Source organism: Oncorhynchus mykiss, chromosome 2, assembly GCF_013265735.2.
Source record: "Oncorhynchus mykiss isolate Arlee chromosome 2, USDA_OmykA_1.1, whole genome shotgun sequence".
Taxonomy (NCBI): domain Eukaryota; kingdom Metazoa; phylum Chordata; class Actinopteri; order Salmoniformes; family Salmonidae; genus Oncorhynchus; species Oncorhynchus mykiss.
Window position 1 is genome coordinate 67,239,951 of NC_048566.1, and position 14,401 is coordinate 67,254,351.

Genomic DNA, 14,401 nt, shown 5'->3' on the forward strand with positions numbered 1-14,401 from the left:
CAAGAATGGTAGATCGTGCTTTTGCGTTAATGGTTAGGTTTTAGTGTAAGGTTTTGCAGTTATTTAGGTCTGTACAATAATGTGAATAGCAGACCATGCCTCAAACAAGTTTATTTAGAATACACAAAGCAACATTACAGCACCAGTTTGACAACATTTGGATATCACTGTTTCACTCAGAGTTACATCTTGTTCATACCTCTAGCTTATTAGTTGTGTAATTCAGTCTTTGTGTGTAGACCCGCTTATTGTCCTGTTAGAAGAGGCAGCCTTGGAACTGAGCACCATTTCATTTAGTACTCAAATACAGACGTGGACTCCTAACCACTCACTGTTTATTATACTAAAGCACATTTTTGTGAAAATACTGGATGGAATAGGATCAATTTGATTCACTTTCGATAGTTTGAACTATTCGATGTTCTGAAAGTGATGTGATCATTGGTGTAAGGCCTAGCTTGCTCTCCCACTATGATAGACAGACAGCCTTTGTTCAAGCTGTCAGTAGAGTGGAGGGTAGTTGTGAAGTTATTACATGAATGTATGGAGTCTGTGGTTCTGGTTGACCCCCAGCTGTTTCTGGGTCTGTTTCTGGGTTTCAGTCTGATAACCATAAATCCTGTGTGTTTATGGGACCTTCATCCTGCTCGCCTGAAGGGTGAGTGGGCCAACAGCAGCACATGGTTCTTATTTTCTATTGACCAGCCCTCAAGTAGCCTCAGGTTAGGATTCAATGTCTGGGTTTACACAGGCAGACCAATTTTTCCACTAGTTTTGAGCAATTGCATTTCTTTTCACAGTTCTTTTTCAGAGCTGATCTGATTGGTGAAAATACTTATTAGTTGGAGAAACATTGGTCTGCCTAGGTGGCGGGTGTGTGTGTGCGTCTAGTTGTGGAGTGTTTTGCAGTGGATCTACTTAGATATTATGTATAGAATAATGGCATGTTTTATTTTTATTTCCCAGTTTGAGATGGAAAGAAAAGTGCTTTGATGTTTACTGTCTTATACCTTTCTCTGCTTCAACCATAACGCCATTATTCTTTACCCATGACAAAATCACAACACGTTTCTGTGTGTGAATCTCTCAAAGTAGTGTATTATGTGTTAATCCTGCCTGGACCATTATTACAACAAAAGTGAGTATACCAGTTAGAGAAGAGGTAGGAAATGTAGGCTTGTTTTCGTCCTTTTCCCAGGCCAGACATGAGAAATGTAACGCACCGTGAGGTTACCAGGTCTGGTTTGGTTGTGTTCTGTTGATGAGAGGTTTGGTATCTGGGCTCTGATAGCTGAGGTTCTGTGGAGAGGTATCCGATGCTCTAAGGAAAGACATTGATCTGTTGTGATGAGTATGAGCATTTACTATCTGTCACAAATTGTTATTATAGATTGTTAGATTGTCCTCTGATAGCTCTGGCATAGGCAAAACATTTTGATGAGGGGAAAATCGATACTGTTACATAGAGCAATATTATTTTGGACAATATATATTTTTAGCTGGTGCTAAATTGACTGTACCTGTGCCAAAATGCTTGTATTTTTCATCCTATAGCTTCTTCTCCATCTTTTAAAATAGTGAGCCAACATGTTTTCAGGTATTTCATTTCCATGATTGATCAAAACAAATGTACTTATGCTCTCTCTAGTCTCTGCAGCAGACATAGAGAGCAATATCTTTGGAACATCAAATCATAATACATATTGTATTGGCACCTAAATATCGTGATAATATCATATAGTGAGGTCCCTGGTAATTCTCAGCCCTAGCAAATAATATAGGCTATATTATGTCCTTTTTGTTTTTCTAAATGCATCTAGTTTTCTATCCCAGTAAGACCTACCTCATCCCAGATGTTTGTGGTGGTGTTTCTCATAGGCCACAGCATTATTAGAGCTGCTTCCAGTTCCTATGGTGGAGAAATGACAGGTGTATAAAAGAGACCCCAGTAGTTGATCCAAATGCAGTAATAATGATTGAGTATACAGGACAGTTGATCATCACACCTACCCAAGTAATCCTTATAGTCCTTGTAGGACTTTTGCCTCATGGGACGTCCGTCTGGAAGAGAGAGAGCACCTCCAGTTAGTTTATGGCAGTTTTTAGAATTCCATTGCATGGGTGTTGACTGAATCTGACCTTACCAGAGTTACCACGCGACTTGATGCACTGTCCCCTGTTGGGGATGCCAACGGCGGGGTTTCCTTGGTTGATGATGTGGCACTCGTAGCCCGTGGGACAGTGAAGGGGCTCGTCACCATCCTCTGTGGTGCTGCATGCCTCCGCTATTGGGAAGGGGACACACAGGTCAGAGGTCAACTAAACACATACTGATGATGTAGACTTCAGGTGGGTTTAATGGTTCCAGGCTACTCACCCTGCAGTACCTCCTCTGGACCGTCTAGAAGCCAGCCATTCCCTCCCAGCCACCGAGGCTTGGGTTGAACCAGCCAGTCCAGCACTGGTCAACACAAACACACGTCATTGGAAAGTTTGATCCTAATTATATCGTCAGGACATAAATGCAAATCCTTGTGGTTAGAACCATGCTCATGCTATATATGACCATGTGTGCTGTCAAATGGGTCGACAAGTATGATTTTGTTTACTGTATACTAGATCTATGGTGCTCACCTGGTGGTGGCTGCACTGACTCCAGACAGGCGTAGATGCAACCGTTGTAACAGCAGCGTTTGTGGCGCTCACACTCTGAGTCAGAGCGGCAGCCGGGCACCTCGCAGGCCCGCTCCGGTAGCATCTGAGGTGGGGGTGGGCAGCGGTCGTTCTTCTGGTGCTGGGTGGACTGGGACTGCTGGTTCGGATACTCATAGTCCTGAGAGGAGATGAGATAAGATAATTACTTCATTGTTTGCTGAAATATAAAGAGACCTGGGTCCTTTCCAACATAATAGCTATTGTAGGCCTATAAAGATAAATAATGGTAAGTGTGCTTGTCCTATCCTTTTGACCAGCAGGTGGCAGTAACTGATTTATTTATCATACTTGTTGCAACATTATCCATCAGCTTCTTCTATTTCTTATGTTTTCAGTGTAATGTAGCTGTCATGCCTGCCAGTACTCTAAAAATGTGGGGGGATGAAGAATTGAAGAGTAACTCAATATGGAGGGAAATAGGGCTGTGAACATGAGCCAGAGATCTCCACAAGTGATACACTGTCAAGGAGGTCCTGCCTGCCTCAAACCCACACACATTCTCCACCTCTCCTGAACAGTGGTGGTCTGTGATTGTGTGTGGGATTGAGGCACATTCTCCACCTCTCCTGACCAGTAGTGGTCTGTGATTGTGCCACAAACCCACACACATTCTCCACCTCTCCTGACCAGTGGTGGTCTGTGATTGTGCCTCAAACCCACACACATTCTCTACCTCTCCTGGACAGTAGTGGTCTGTGATTGTGCCTCAAACCCACACACATTCTCCACCTCTCCTGAACAGTAGTGGTCTGTGATTGTGCCTCAAACCCACACACATTCTCCACCTCTCCTGAACAGTAGTGGTCTGTGATTGTGCCTCAAACCCACACACATTCTCCCCCTCTCCGGAACAGTGGTGGTCTGTGATTGCTCGTAAAGAGCTTGTGAAACACTTACATAATCAGATCTGTAATACAGCCATGACTGTGCTTACTGCTTTGCTTGGTTCAATAAGCTACAACTATTTCCATGCACCCATGTGGTGAACTTCACCCATTAGAGGCTGCACTTCCTGTAAGCTCTGGAGGAGGTCATAGGTCAAACACAGGTTTATTTAAGTTTGTGGTCACTGTGTGTGATGTGCACACCACTTTCCTCATATTTTCTAGTGTTATTCCACAGAGGAGCTGCTCTGGCCCAGCAGCAGATCCAGTGAGGTCAGGTTTCCGGTTGAGGTATTGTACAGTGCCAACCAGACACAATCTGGGAGGCTCACTCTGCCAATACAAATTCCTCTGCTCTATCATCCTTCATCAAGCAGTAGTTAATCAGAATGCAAATATTCCGCATTGTCTGGCCTAGAGAGAACGAAAGCCCATCTATAGCATGGAGCTCCATAGCAGATACTGTAAACTCAGGTGTGCATCCTGCTTGCTACTCACGTAGTGGATACCCTCTCACTAATTAGTTAATGTGCTTGCAGACTGATCAAAATTGTTAAAACTGCACTGTTTATATGGCAGACTAAGCAACTGCTCTTCCAAATCAACCGTAAAAATTAAAGCAAATGTTTGGTATGGGTGTTTGTGACACACAGAATGCATATTTGTAATAAACACACACATCGTTTGCTTCATCAGATGCCAGCCTGGCGGGTGGGGTGCCGGGTCTCACCATGGCTTAGTGACTGAATCAACTTGTGGCGTTGGCGTGGCAACACACAGAGGCACTACTTTTTGTCCCTCCCTGTCAGTGTGACCACAGTGCGTCCTCAGGCTGTGCCTTGGTTAGGGTATTGATCTTGATTTGACGCCAATTGACTACGTCTTAGGACCACTTCCAGATTGTTTATGTACTTTAGTGATTCACCTTAATCTTTACAGTGATTCAAGTTAATCTTTACAATCTTTACAGTGATTCACCTTAATCTTTACAATCTTTACAGTGATTCAAGTTAATCTTTTGAGCTCTTGACTTCATTAGGGTTCTCTTCATACTGAGAATTTGTGCTTTTAGCAGCCATGGTCTACGTTGGCCAGATTGTAACAAGCATCTCTCAGATATTCTGACTGTCTGTCTCCTGAGGGTTTCTAGGCCTAGTCATATTAACCTAACCTATATTATCTCAAAACCAGTGGAAAGGTGAAAGAGAAGCTAATCAAATGTCATAATGCTGTTCAGTCTACAAAATAATTATAATCCTATAAACACATGATTATGGGATGCAAAGTAGGCCATTCACTTTCATCCTCATGTCATCCTATATCTTTACAAATGCAACTCCAGGTTTAAAGTACAAGAGTGAGACTGATTATCTCTGTGAATGGATAATGTGAGTTACAGTGACCATGGTTCATTATCTGCTCAGTTCCCATCGTTTCCCCTCAGATCTCAGTAACAGAGGAAGTACAGTGCCTTGCGAAAGTATTTGGCCCCCTTGAACTTTGCGACCTTTTGCCACATTTCAGGCTTCAAACATAAAGATATAAAACTGATTTTTTTTGTGAAGAATCAACAACAAGTGGGACACAATCATGAAGTGGAACAACATTTATTGGATATTTCAAACTTTTTTAACAAATCAAAAACTGAAAAATTGGGCGTGCAAAATTATTCAGCCCCCTTAAGTTAATACTTTGTAGCGCCACCTTTTGCTGCGATTACAGCTGTAAGTCGCTTGGGGTATGTCTCTATCAGTTTTGCACATCGAGAGACTGACATTTTTTCCCATTCCTCCTTGCAAAACAGCTCGAGCTCAGTGAGGTTGGATGGAGAGCATTTGTGAACAGCAGTTTTCAGTTCTTTCCACAGATTCTCGATTGGATTCAGGTCTGGACTTTGACTTGGCCATTCTAACACCTGGATATGTTCATTTTTGAACTATTCCATTGTAGATTTTGCTTTATGTTTTGGATCATTGTCTTGTTGGAAGACAAGTCTCCGTCCCAGTCTCAGGTCTTTTGCAGACTCCATCAGGTTTTCTTCCAGAATAGTCCTGTATTTGGCTCCATCCATCTTCCCATCAATTTTAACCATCTTCCCTGTCCCTGCTGAAGAAAAGCAGGCCCAAACCAGGATGCTGCCACCACCATGTTTGACAGTGGGATGGTGTGTTCAGCTGTGTTGCTTTTACGCCAAACATAACGTTTTGCATTGTTGCCAGAAAGTTCAATTTTGGTTTCATCTGACCAGAGCACCTTCTTCCACATGTTTGGTGTGTCTCCCAGGTGGCTTGTGGCAAACTTTAAACGACACTTTTTATGGATATCTTTAAGAAATGGCTTTCTTCTTGCCACTCTTCCATAAAGGCCAGATTTGTGCAATATACGACTGATTGTTGTCCTATGGACAGAGTCTCCCACCTCAGCTGTAGATCTCTGCAGTTCATCCAGAGTGATCATGGGCCTCTTGGCTGCATCTCTGATCAGTCTTCTCCTTGTATGAGCTGAACGTTTAGAGGGACGGCCAGGTCTTGGTAGATTTGCAGTGGTCTGATACTCCTTCCTTTTCAATATTATCGCTTGCACAGTGCTCCTTGGGATGTTTAAAGCTTGGGAAATCTTTTTGTATCCAAATCCGGCTTTAAACTTCTTCACAACAGTATCTCGGACCTGCCTGGTGTGTTCCTTGTTCTTCATGATGCTCTCTGCGCTTTTAACGGACCTCTGAGACTATCACAGTGCAGGTGCATTTATACGGAGACTTGATTACACACAGGTGGATTGTATTTATCATCATTAGTCATTTAGGTCAACATTGGATCATTCAGAGATCCTCACTGAACTTCTGGAGAGAGTTTGCTGCACTGAAAGTAAAGGGGCTGAATAATTTTGCACGCCCAATTTTTCAGTTTTTGATTTGTTAAAAAAGTTTTAAATATCCAATAAATGTCATTCCACTTCATGATTGTGTCCCACTTGTTGTTGATTCTTCACAAAAAAAATACAGTTTTATATCTTTATGTTTGAAGCCTGAAATGTGGCAAAAGGTCGCAAAGTTCAAGGGGGCCAAATACTTTCGCAAGGCACTGTAGTGTCTGGATCCTGTCTGTCAGTCTATCAGTCTACCTGTCTGAGTGCCAAGCTGCCCTACCCTGCGATGCACTGTGCCGTGCTGCATGTGTCTGTTTGGTGTTCAGTCCCACATTGTTTATTTATTGTTTATTGGTATCTTCCTGCTGGGCCACAGAGATGCCGGCAGCCCTGTTATACTGGTGTTTACTGGGAGCATTGTCTTCCAGGGCAGGGTTTTCAAAGCTGAGCGCTGCAGCTGTGGTCTAAAGCAATCAAAAACCAAATTTGGCTGCAGACTGCGATGTAAACTGTGATCAGGCCATTGAGGTCTGTATTGTATCTAGTTCTTAGATCTGACACTTCCTGATTCCGAGAACTCCAGGAAGCACACCATGCAGCCTCTCCAGTGACTATGTATAATGTGATACTGTCATACAGCTCAAATGGATTGCACTGATTATTTCATACTAGTCATACGTATGGCCATGCTATTTGGATCGGTATCTCCTCCTTTCTCATGTAATATAACTACATGCATTATCCAGCCTCCTTTTCATGCAGAGTTCTCCTGTGCTGTGAAAGGTATCTAGACCAGCCTTGCTCTAGATGTTGTGTGGCCCCTGGGCACTTAGTTAATTTCCTGCACCGACTCTGACTGACAGCTGGCAGGGTCTGACCTTAGTCTATAAAGAGATGGAGTGTAGCCAGACAAATGCTGGAGAGGGGGTGAAATTATGTTTTAGTCAGATATTATATCTGTTTGGGCTTCTTGCGGTCAATTTGCAGTCTACAAATTAATTGTAGCTATGTTCCGGCACCCTGACCAGCCACTCATGAAAAAATTGGCCTGCGGCTGAATCTAGTTGATGGTGTACAGTAACGTACAGACCATGCTCACATCATCTGACTGGGATTAACATTCAGAATGCCTATCAAAGTCCACATCACCTGACCACCTCTGCCAGTGGACTGAGTGTATTAACTCTGACCTACCCAGCAGTATCGTCAAACCAAGTATAAAACATACCTTACCTCCTGTGGATTTCTTCCAGAATATTTGTTCCAATATATTACTGTATGGCAAGGCCATATGTTTTGTACTTGTTACGAATATTTTCAATTTTTGTCCTACTCATAGACAGAGTGGTATTTACTGGCTACAATAGAGGGATTATCTGCTATATTGAGTCCTGCCATCTTGGAATAGCCTATACTGTAAATGAACTTGGCCACCATGCTGGAATGTGCAAAGTTAGGATGCCTGTTCCAATTCGGTTCGTTCTGATGTTTTAGCCCACAGACAGCCCAATTCCATGGGATTCATTCCCTTATGGCTCCCATAGATAAAGAGCTGTAGCTGTAAGATGGTAAACAGAGGTGTGAGAATCACCTGGGGAGGACATAAAATGCTGAGAGAGGCCAAGGCAGATGGGCCAGAGCAGAAACAGAACAGGAAGGCCAAGGATTTGCTGAGCATCTGCAGGCCCAATCTAATTTCAGAGCCTGACAAAAGCTTGTCCCCATCGAGGGAAATGAATGGAACTGTACAGATTTAGTACAGTTGAGAACATCACGAACATTCCTATATCCCCCTTGATGGGACACAATAAAAGGAGTATTACTCCAGAATTTGCATCAACATTCTCTGGGTGCTGTCTAAGCAGTGGCAGCTGTGGTTATTGAAATGCTCTCCCCTTTCTAGCAGAATGTTTGCATGTTTCTGGCTGTGCTGGCCGGCTGTGCTGGCCGGCTGCTCATTCTACTTTGCTGGTCTGGAGGGAGAAAGAGAGCTGCACCTTGTGCCCCTCTGCCTCCTGCACCTCTCCCATCTTTCCCCTCCCTCCTCCCCTCCCTCTGTCTGCTGCTCTCACACAGCCCCTCTGTGACAATGGCCATGCTCTGTTTCTCTGTGGTCTGTCTTCTGCATGACTGTCTGTCACTCCTCCACTCCTCACACAGCCTTCATGAAACCATAGTGCTGCTATTGCTAAGACTGAGCACACTGGAAGGGTTTACATGAATAAGATGCCTGGGCTTTTAAAAGCTGTGTAATGATTGAATGACGAGGGCAATGATATTGACAATAGCTTATAAATGGCCTCACAACAAGGTGTCCATGCAGTCAATACTGAGTTTATGCCTCATCCATTAAACACCACTCTGTGGGCACTCTAATGGAGAGGGGTCACTTGGGGCTGCCTGGCAATGGGATGAAATCATTTAATTAAACAGTCCAATTAATTTGAGTCATCTCACTCGAGAACTTTGGCACTTATGAACTTTGCAGTTTAAGCTGCAATTACAGCGGAGCAAAGTGCCAGAAGGATTTGACCCAGTGCCCCAGTTCTGGACTAATCTGAGCCAACACTACACCACGACTACTGACCTGAGGTGACCCAGTGCCCCAGTTCTGGACTAATCTGAGCCAACACTACACCATGACTACTGACCTGAGGTGACCCAGTGCCCCAGTTCTGGACTAATCTGAGCCAATACTACACTACGACTACTGACCTGAGGTGACCCAGTGCCCCAGTTCTGGACTAATCTGAGCCAACACTACACCATGACTACTGACCTAATGGGACAAGATAAGATTGCAGCACTGAGGAGGGTGCGCGTCTTGTCGGTTCCTGTTCGAATTTGTTTGCTCAGAATGTCTGGGCAACAATTTCCTTTGATCGACAAGCACTTCTGCATCCCTTACTATCGGGCAGAAGGTATCAAAGGATGAGGTCTGACACAAACAGGCTCAGAGACCGTTTCTATCAACAAGCCATCAGAGACAGTTTCTATCAACAAGCCATCAGAGACAGATTCTATCAACAAGCCATCAGAGACAGTTTCTATCAACAAGCCATCAGAGACAGATTCTATCAACAAGCCATCAGAGACAGTTTCTATCAACAAGCCATCAGAGACAGTTTCTATTAACAAGCCATCAGAGACAGTTTCTATCAACAAGCCATCAGAGACAGTTTCTATCAACAAGCCATCAGAGACAGTTTCTATCAACAAGCCATCAGAGACAGTTTCTATCAACAAGCCATCAGAGACAGTTTCTATCAACAAGCCATCAGAGACAGTTTCTATCAACAAGCCATCAGAGACAGTTTCTATCAACAAGCCATCAGAGACAGTTTCTATCAACAAGCCATCAGACTGAACACTTGAACTGGACTGACCACCTGCTCTTATTCTCCGCAAGGCAACACACACACAACCATTACTGGCTTATTCAGACAAAAAAGAAAGGCAAGGGAAGGCAACAGGTGTTGCACATGCTGGTGACATGGAGTTGTGAATGAAGAGTGAAGGAAGTGAAAGAGGTGGAAGGCTTGGAGAATAAAGCATTAGGTCACGGCCACCTCAGCATGTTCCAATTAAAGTGGTTTTGAAGCAGCGTCCTTCAAGAATGTCAGTTTGGCCATCCGTCGTGAGGGAGGGAGAGAAAGAAAGAGAGAGAGAGAGAGAGAGGGAGGGAGGGAGAGAGAGGGAGGGAGGGGGAGATAGAGAGAGAGGGGGGGGCACCATAGTGCACCGGCCCTCGTTAACTATGATCAATCAAACCTGCACTGAGCTGAGTTAACGAGCTAAGGCCCACTGAGTTCCTGCCCCAATAACCCTAACATCCTTTACACCAGGTTCACACAAACACATACACTCGTACCGCACACACACACATCCTTCTCTGTACCTTCTATTTTGTAGTCTTGTGAGAGTTTTTTTGATAGAGTTCAAGCACATTACTCAGTACGTTTATCTTCAGACATACACACCTCTACTGAGCTCTTCAACAGAGACATAGTCACATCACTGTTAACACCCTCCTCTCACCTCAGTGCCAAAACTGTTTTCAGTGTGAAACCTTCAAACTACACCCCTCTGCCATCCTGCTAAAACAGAGTATGTATTGTATTTACACCAGCCTTTCCCTCTCTCTTCTCACACACACGCGCACGCACACACACGCACACACACGCACACACACGCACAAACACACACACGCACACACACACACACACACACACACACACACACACACACACACACACACACACACACACACACACACACACACACACACACACACACACACACACACACACACACACACACACACACACACACACACACACACACACACACACACACACACTGCTGCAGAAACAGTGTAGGTACTCATATCAGCTCTAACTAACCCCCACCTTTTGGTTAAGCCCTCTCTTCCTGATCCGCCGGGCGCCTCCTGACCCACAGGACAGCACCAGCATGCAGAGCACCAGCACCAGCGGTGTCCGGACATGACAGCCAGGCATGGTCTAACACGGAACTCTTCCTGTACTCCTCACACTGTTTCGTCTCTTCTTCTGCCACTCCTTGTATTCTGTATTGTATCCTTATTCCTTGGAGTTTAGAAAAGGTGGCCTGTTTTTCTTTGTATGTCTTGTGTTTTATCCTTCCCTCCAACGCTGTGTTGTTCAGTCCAGTGCTTGGTATTCCTTATTGGGCCGGTATTGAGGCAGGGGCTCCTGTTCTTGTGTTCCTGTGAAGCCAGCGATTACACAAGCTCTGCTACAGGACAAGTCTTTATAGCCATCTGAGCAGGGAAAACTGCAAGGGAAAATCAGGAAGAGGAACGGAAAGAAGGAGAAAGAATGAATAGAGCTACTGTGGAGAGAAAAGGAAAGCGGGAGATAGTTAAGGGAGTCAAGGAGAGGAAGTGAAATGCAGCTGTCTGTGCATCAGTTATTCTGAGGAGAGGGTTAAATCGGTCTGCTGGCACGACAAGCACGTCTGCCTATGACTGAGCGAGGGAAGGAGGGAGGGAGGGAGCGGGAGGAGGGAGCCCTAAGGAGGGAGGGGAGAGAACAGAAGACCGAAAGATGTGTAGAATGAGATATTGTTGCCCCATGTGTCTGTAACTAGAGAGAGAGAGAGATGGAGAGAGACATCCATCCTTGAGTTTGAGTATATAGTATTTGTCTTTGGGAATGTACTGTATGTGTTAAAGAGAGTAGGAAAAACATTGAGAGCTAATGCTGACAGCATATAGTACATTTCCAGTATGGACTGTATGTTAGAGTTAATGTGTATGTATGCCTGTATTCAGTTATGATTGTTGTATACATTGTTGTATATATTGTTGCATACATTTTACACAATGAGTTTAATTTGTGGAGATAGGAAATGCATGATATACAGTCATGGCCAAAAGTTTTGATAATGACACAAATATTAATTTTCACAAAGTCTGCTGCCTCAGTTTGTATGATGGCAATTTGCATATACTCCAGAATGTTATGAAGAGTGATCAGATGAATTACAATTAATTGCAAAGTCCCTCTTTGCCATGCAAATTAACTGAATCCCCCCAAAAAACATTTCCACTGCATTTCAGCCCTGCCACAAAAGGACCAGCTGACATCATGTCAGTGATTCTCTCGTTAACACGGGTGTGAGTGTTGACGAGGACAAGGCTGGAGATCACTTTGTCATGCTGATTGAGTTCGAATAACAGACTGGAAGCTTCAAAAAGAGGGTGGTGCTTGGAATCATTGTTCTTCCTCTGTCAACCATGTTTACCTGCAAGGAAACATGTGCCGTCATCATTGCTTTTCACAAAAAGGGCTTCACAGGCAAGGATATTGCTGCCAGTAAGATTGCATCTAAATCAACCATTTATCGGATCATCAAGAACTTCAAGGAGAGTGGTTCAATTGTTGTGAAGAAGGCTTCAGGGTGCCCAAGAAAGTCCAGCAAGCGCCAGGACCGTCTCCTAAAGGTGATTCAGCTGTGGGATCGGGGCACCACCAGTACAGAGCTTGCTCGGGAATGGCAGCAGGCAGGTGTGAGTGCATCTGCACGCACATTGAGGCGAAGACTTTTGGAGGACGGCCTGGTGTCAAGAAGGGCCGCAAAGAAGCCACTTCTCTCCAGGAATACATCAGGGACAGACTGATATTCTGCAAAAGGTACTACTGAGGACCGGGGTAAAGTAATTATCTCCCCTTTCTGATTGTTTGAGGCATCCGGAAAAAAGCTTGTCCAGAGAAGACAAGGTGAGCGCTACCATCAGTCCTGTGTCATGCCAACAGTAAAGCATCCTGAGACCATTCATGTGTGGGGTTGCTTCTCAGCCAAGGCAGTGGGCAATTTTGCCTAAGAACACATCCATGAGTAAAGAATGGTACCAACACATCCTCGGAGAGCAACTTCTCTCAACCATCCAGGAACAGTTTGGTGACGAACAATGCCTTTTCCAGCATGATGGAGCACTTTGACATAAGGCTAAAGTGGTAACTAAGTGGCTCGGGGAACAAAACATTAATATTTTGGGTCCATGGCCAGGAAACTCCCAAAACCTTCATCCCATTGAGAACTTGTGGTCAATCCTCAAGGGTGGACAAACAAAAACCCACAAATTCTGACAAACTCCAAGCATTGATTATGCAAGAATGGGCTGCCATCAGTCAGGATGTGGCCCAGACGTTAATTGACAGCATGCCAGGGCGGATTGCAGAGGTCTTGAAAAAGAAGGGTCAACACTGCAAATATTGAGTCTTTGCATCAACTTCATGTAATTGTCAATAAAAGCCTTTGGCACTTATGAAATGCTTGTAATCATACTTCAGTGTTCCATAGTAACATCTGACAAAAATATCTAAAGACACTGAGGCAGTACACTTTGTGAAAATTAATATTTGTGTCATTCTTGACTATACATTCCTGAGAAGGTTATATATTGAAAGGATGATGTAGACGGTCAACCAGAAAGAATAAAAGCATGTTGCGTGTTCCAGGGAAGGAGCCACTTGTCTATGAAAAAACATGTTCCCTCTCAAACTAGGACATATCCCCTCACCCTTCTCACTCCCTAACTCCCCCTAACCCCCGTCATTCCCGTATCCTGCATTGAAAGGGGGAAAGAATGCTAAGCCTGCAAAAATCTCTGTCATTATTAGTTTTACAGGAGCAAGGCCCATGCCACAATGGGGCCCAAGCTATAGTAACACAAAAGAGAGAATGAAGAGAGAGAGAATAGCGAGAGAAAGACATGCCTGTCTGTCGCCAGCGGGGCCTGGATGGGGCATGGGGTCGGGAAAGTAGCTTTACTATAAAGACCCCTGATGATGTAACCATGGGATGTTCCCTGCCAGGAATGGTACTGCATCCATAGCGGAGGTGATACAGTAGCTACAGTAATAACAGCAGAAACCAAAAATGATGGAGCTAGAAACTAAAACTATGATAACATACCTCAGAGAACCATAATGCAACAATATGTGGAGCTCAGACCATTCATTACAGGACGGTTGGGTCATGTTGATTGTCGCTTTAAGCTGATTATAACCACGTAACACAGCAGTGGTAAACTTGTTGAGTGGTGTTTATTGGCATGGTGATTATAGCCAGACTAGAGACAGCTAAGTGTAGACATGTGGCGGTGCTCCATGCAGTCACTCTCATTTCTGCACTGTTAGGTTAGAGAGTCACTTCCCCTGTCACGGTCACCTGTCACCCCAGACTGCCCAACCCCCACATCCCCCCCTGCATTCGTCACTTGCCCATCCCTGCACTAGCCTAAACCCAAGTACACTCCACTCTGTCTACCACCCAACCACCAGCGCAACTCTTTGTCCCCTTCTATAGCAAGGGCACAGAGAAACTTGACTCGGATAACCTTGACACGGAACCTGGGCGCCCCCTTCACATGCAACAGGACCTGACTA

The 14,401-nt window shown here is 44.5% G+C and overlaps 1 protein-coding gene across 2 annotated transcripts; it reads right to left on the bottom strand.

The window, feature by feature from the left end:
* Positions 1–94: 94 nt before the first annotated feature.
* LOC110494484 (WAP four-disulfide core domain protein 1) lies at positions 95–11,473 on the bottom strand. 2 transcript variants are annotated; one of them, XM_021569596.2, is made up of 7 exons: positions 10,877–11,473; positions 2,635–2,833; positions 2,378–2,461; positions 2,145–2,285; positions 2,011–2,061; positions 1,844–1,909; positions 95–1,321 (listed from the first exon to the last, which is right to left on the bottom strand). In XM_021569596.2, exons 1-6 carry the CDS (start codon positions 10,985–10,987, stop codon positions 1,845–1,847), a joined length of 651 nt encoding a protein of 216 aa, XP_021425271.1. In that variant the 5' UTR covers positions 10,988–11,473; the 3' UTR covers positions 95–1,321; position 1,844. The 2 variants fall into 2 exon arrangements, with proteins under 2 accessions (XP_021425271.1, XP_021425279.1); XM_021569604.2 differs by having other exon boundaries at positions 95–1,339.
* Between the last annotated feature and the right edge of the window lie 2,928 nt (positions 11,474–14,401).

Bases quoted from the DNA above. Each gene is read 5' to 3' on its own strand.
- LOC110494484 (XM_021569596.2), bottom strand. From the start codon at position 10,987: ATGCCTGGCTGTCATGTCCGGACACCGCTGGTGCTGGTGCTCTGCATG. The intron at 2,462-2,634 runs GTGAGCACCATA...TGTGTTGACCAG, and splicing joins GTCAGTGCAGCCACCACCAG to TGCTGGACTGGCTGGTTCAA. The intron at 2,062-2,144 runs GTAAGGTCAGAT...TCTCTCTTCCAG, and splicing joins CAAGTCGCGTGGTAACTCTG to ACGGACGTCCCATGAGGCAA.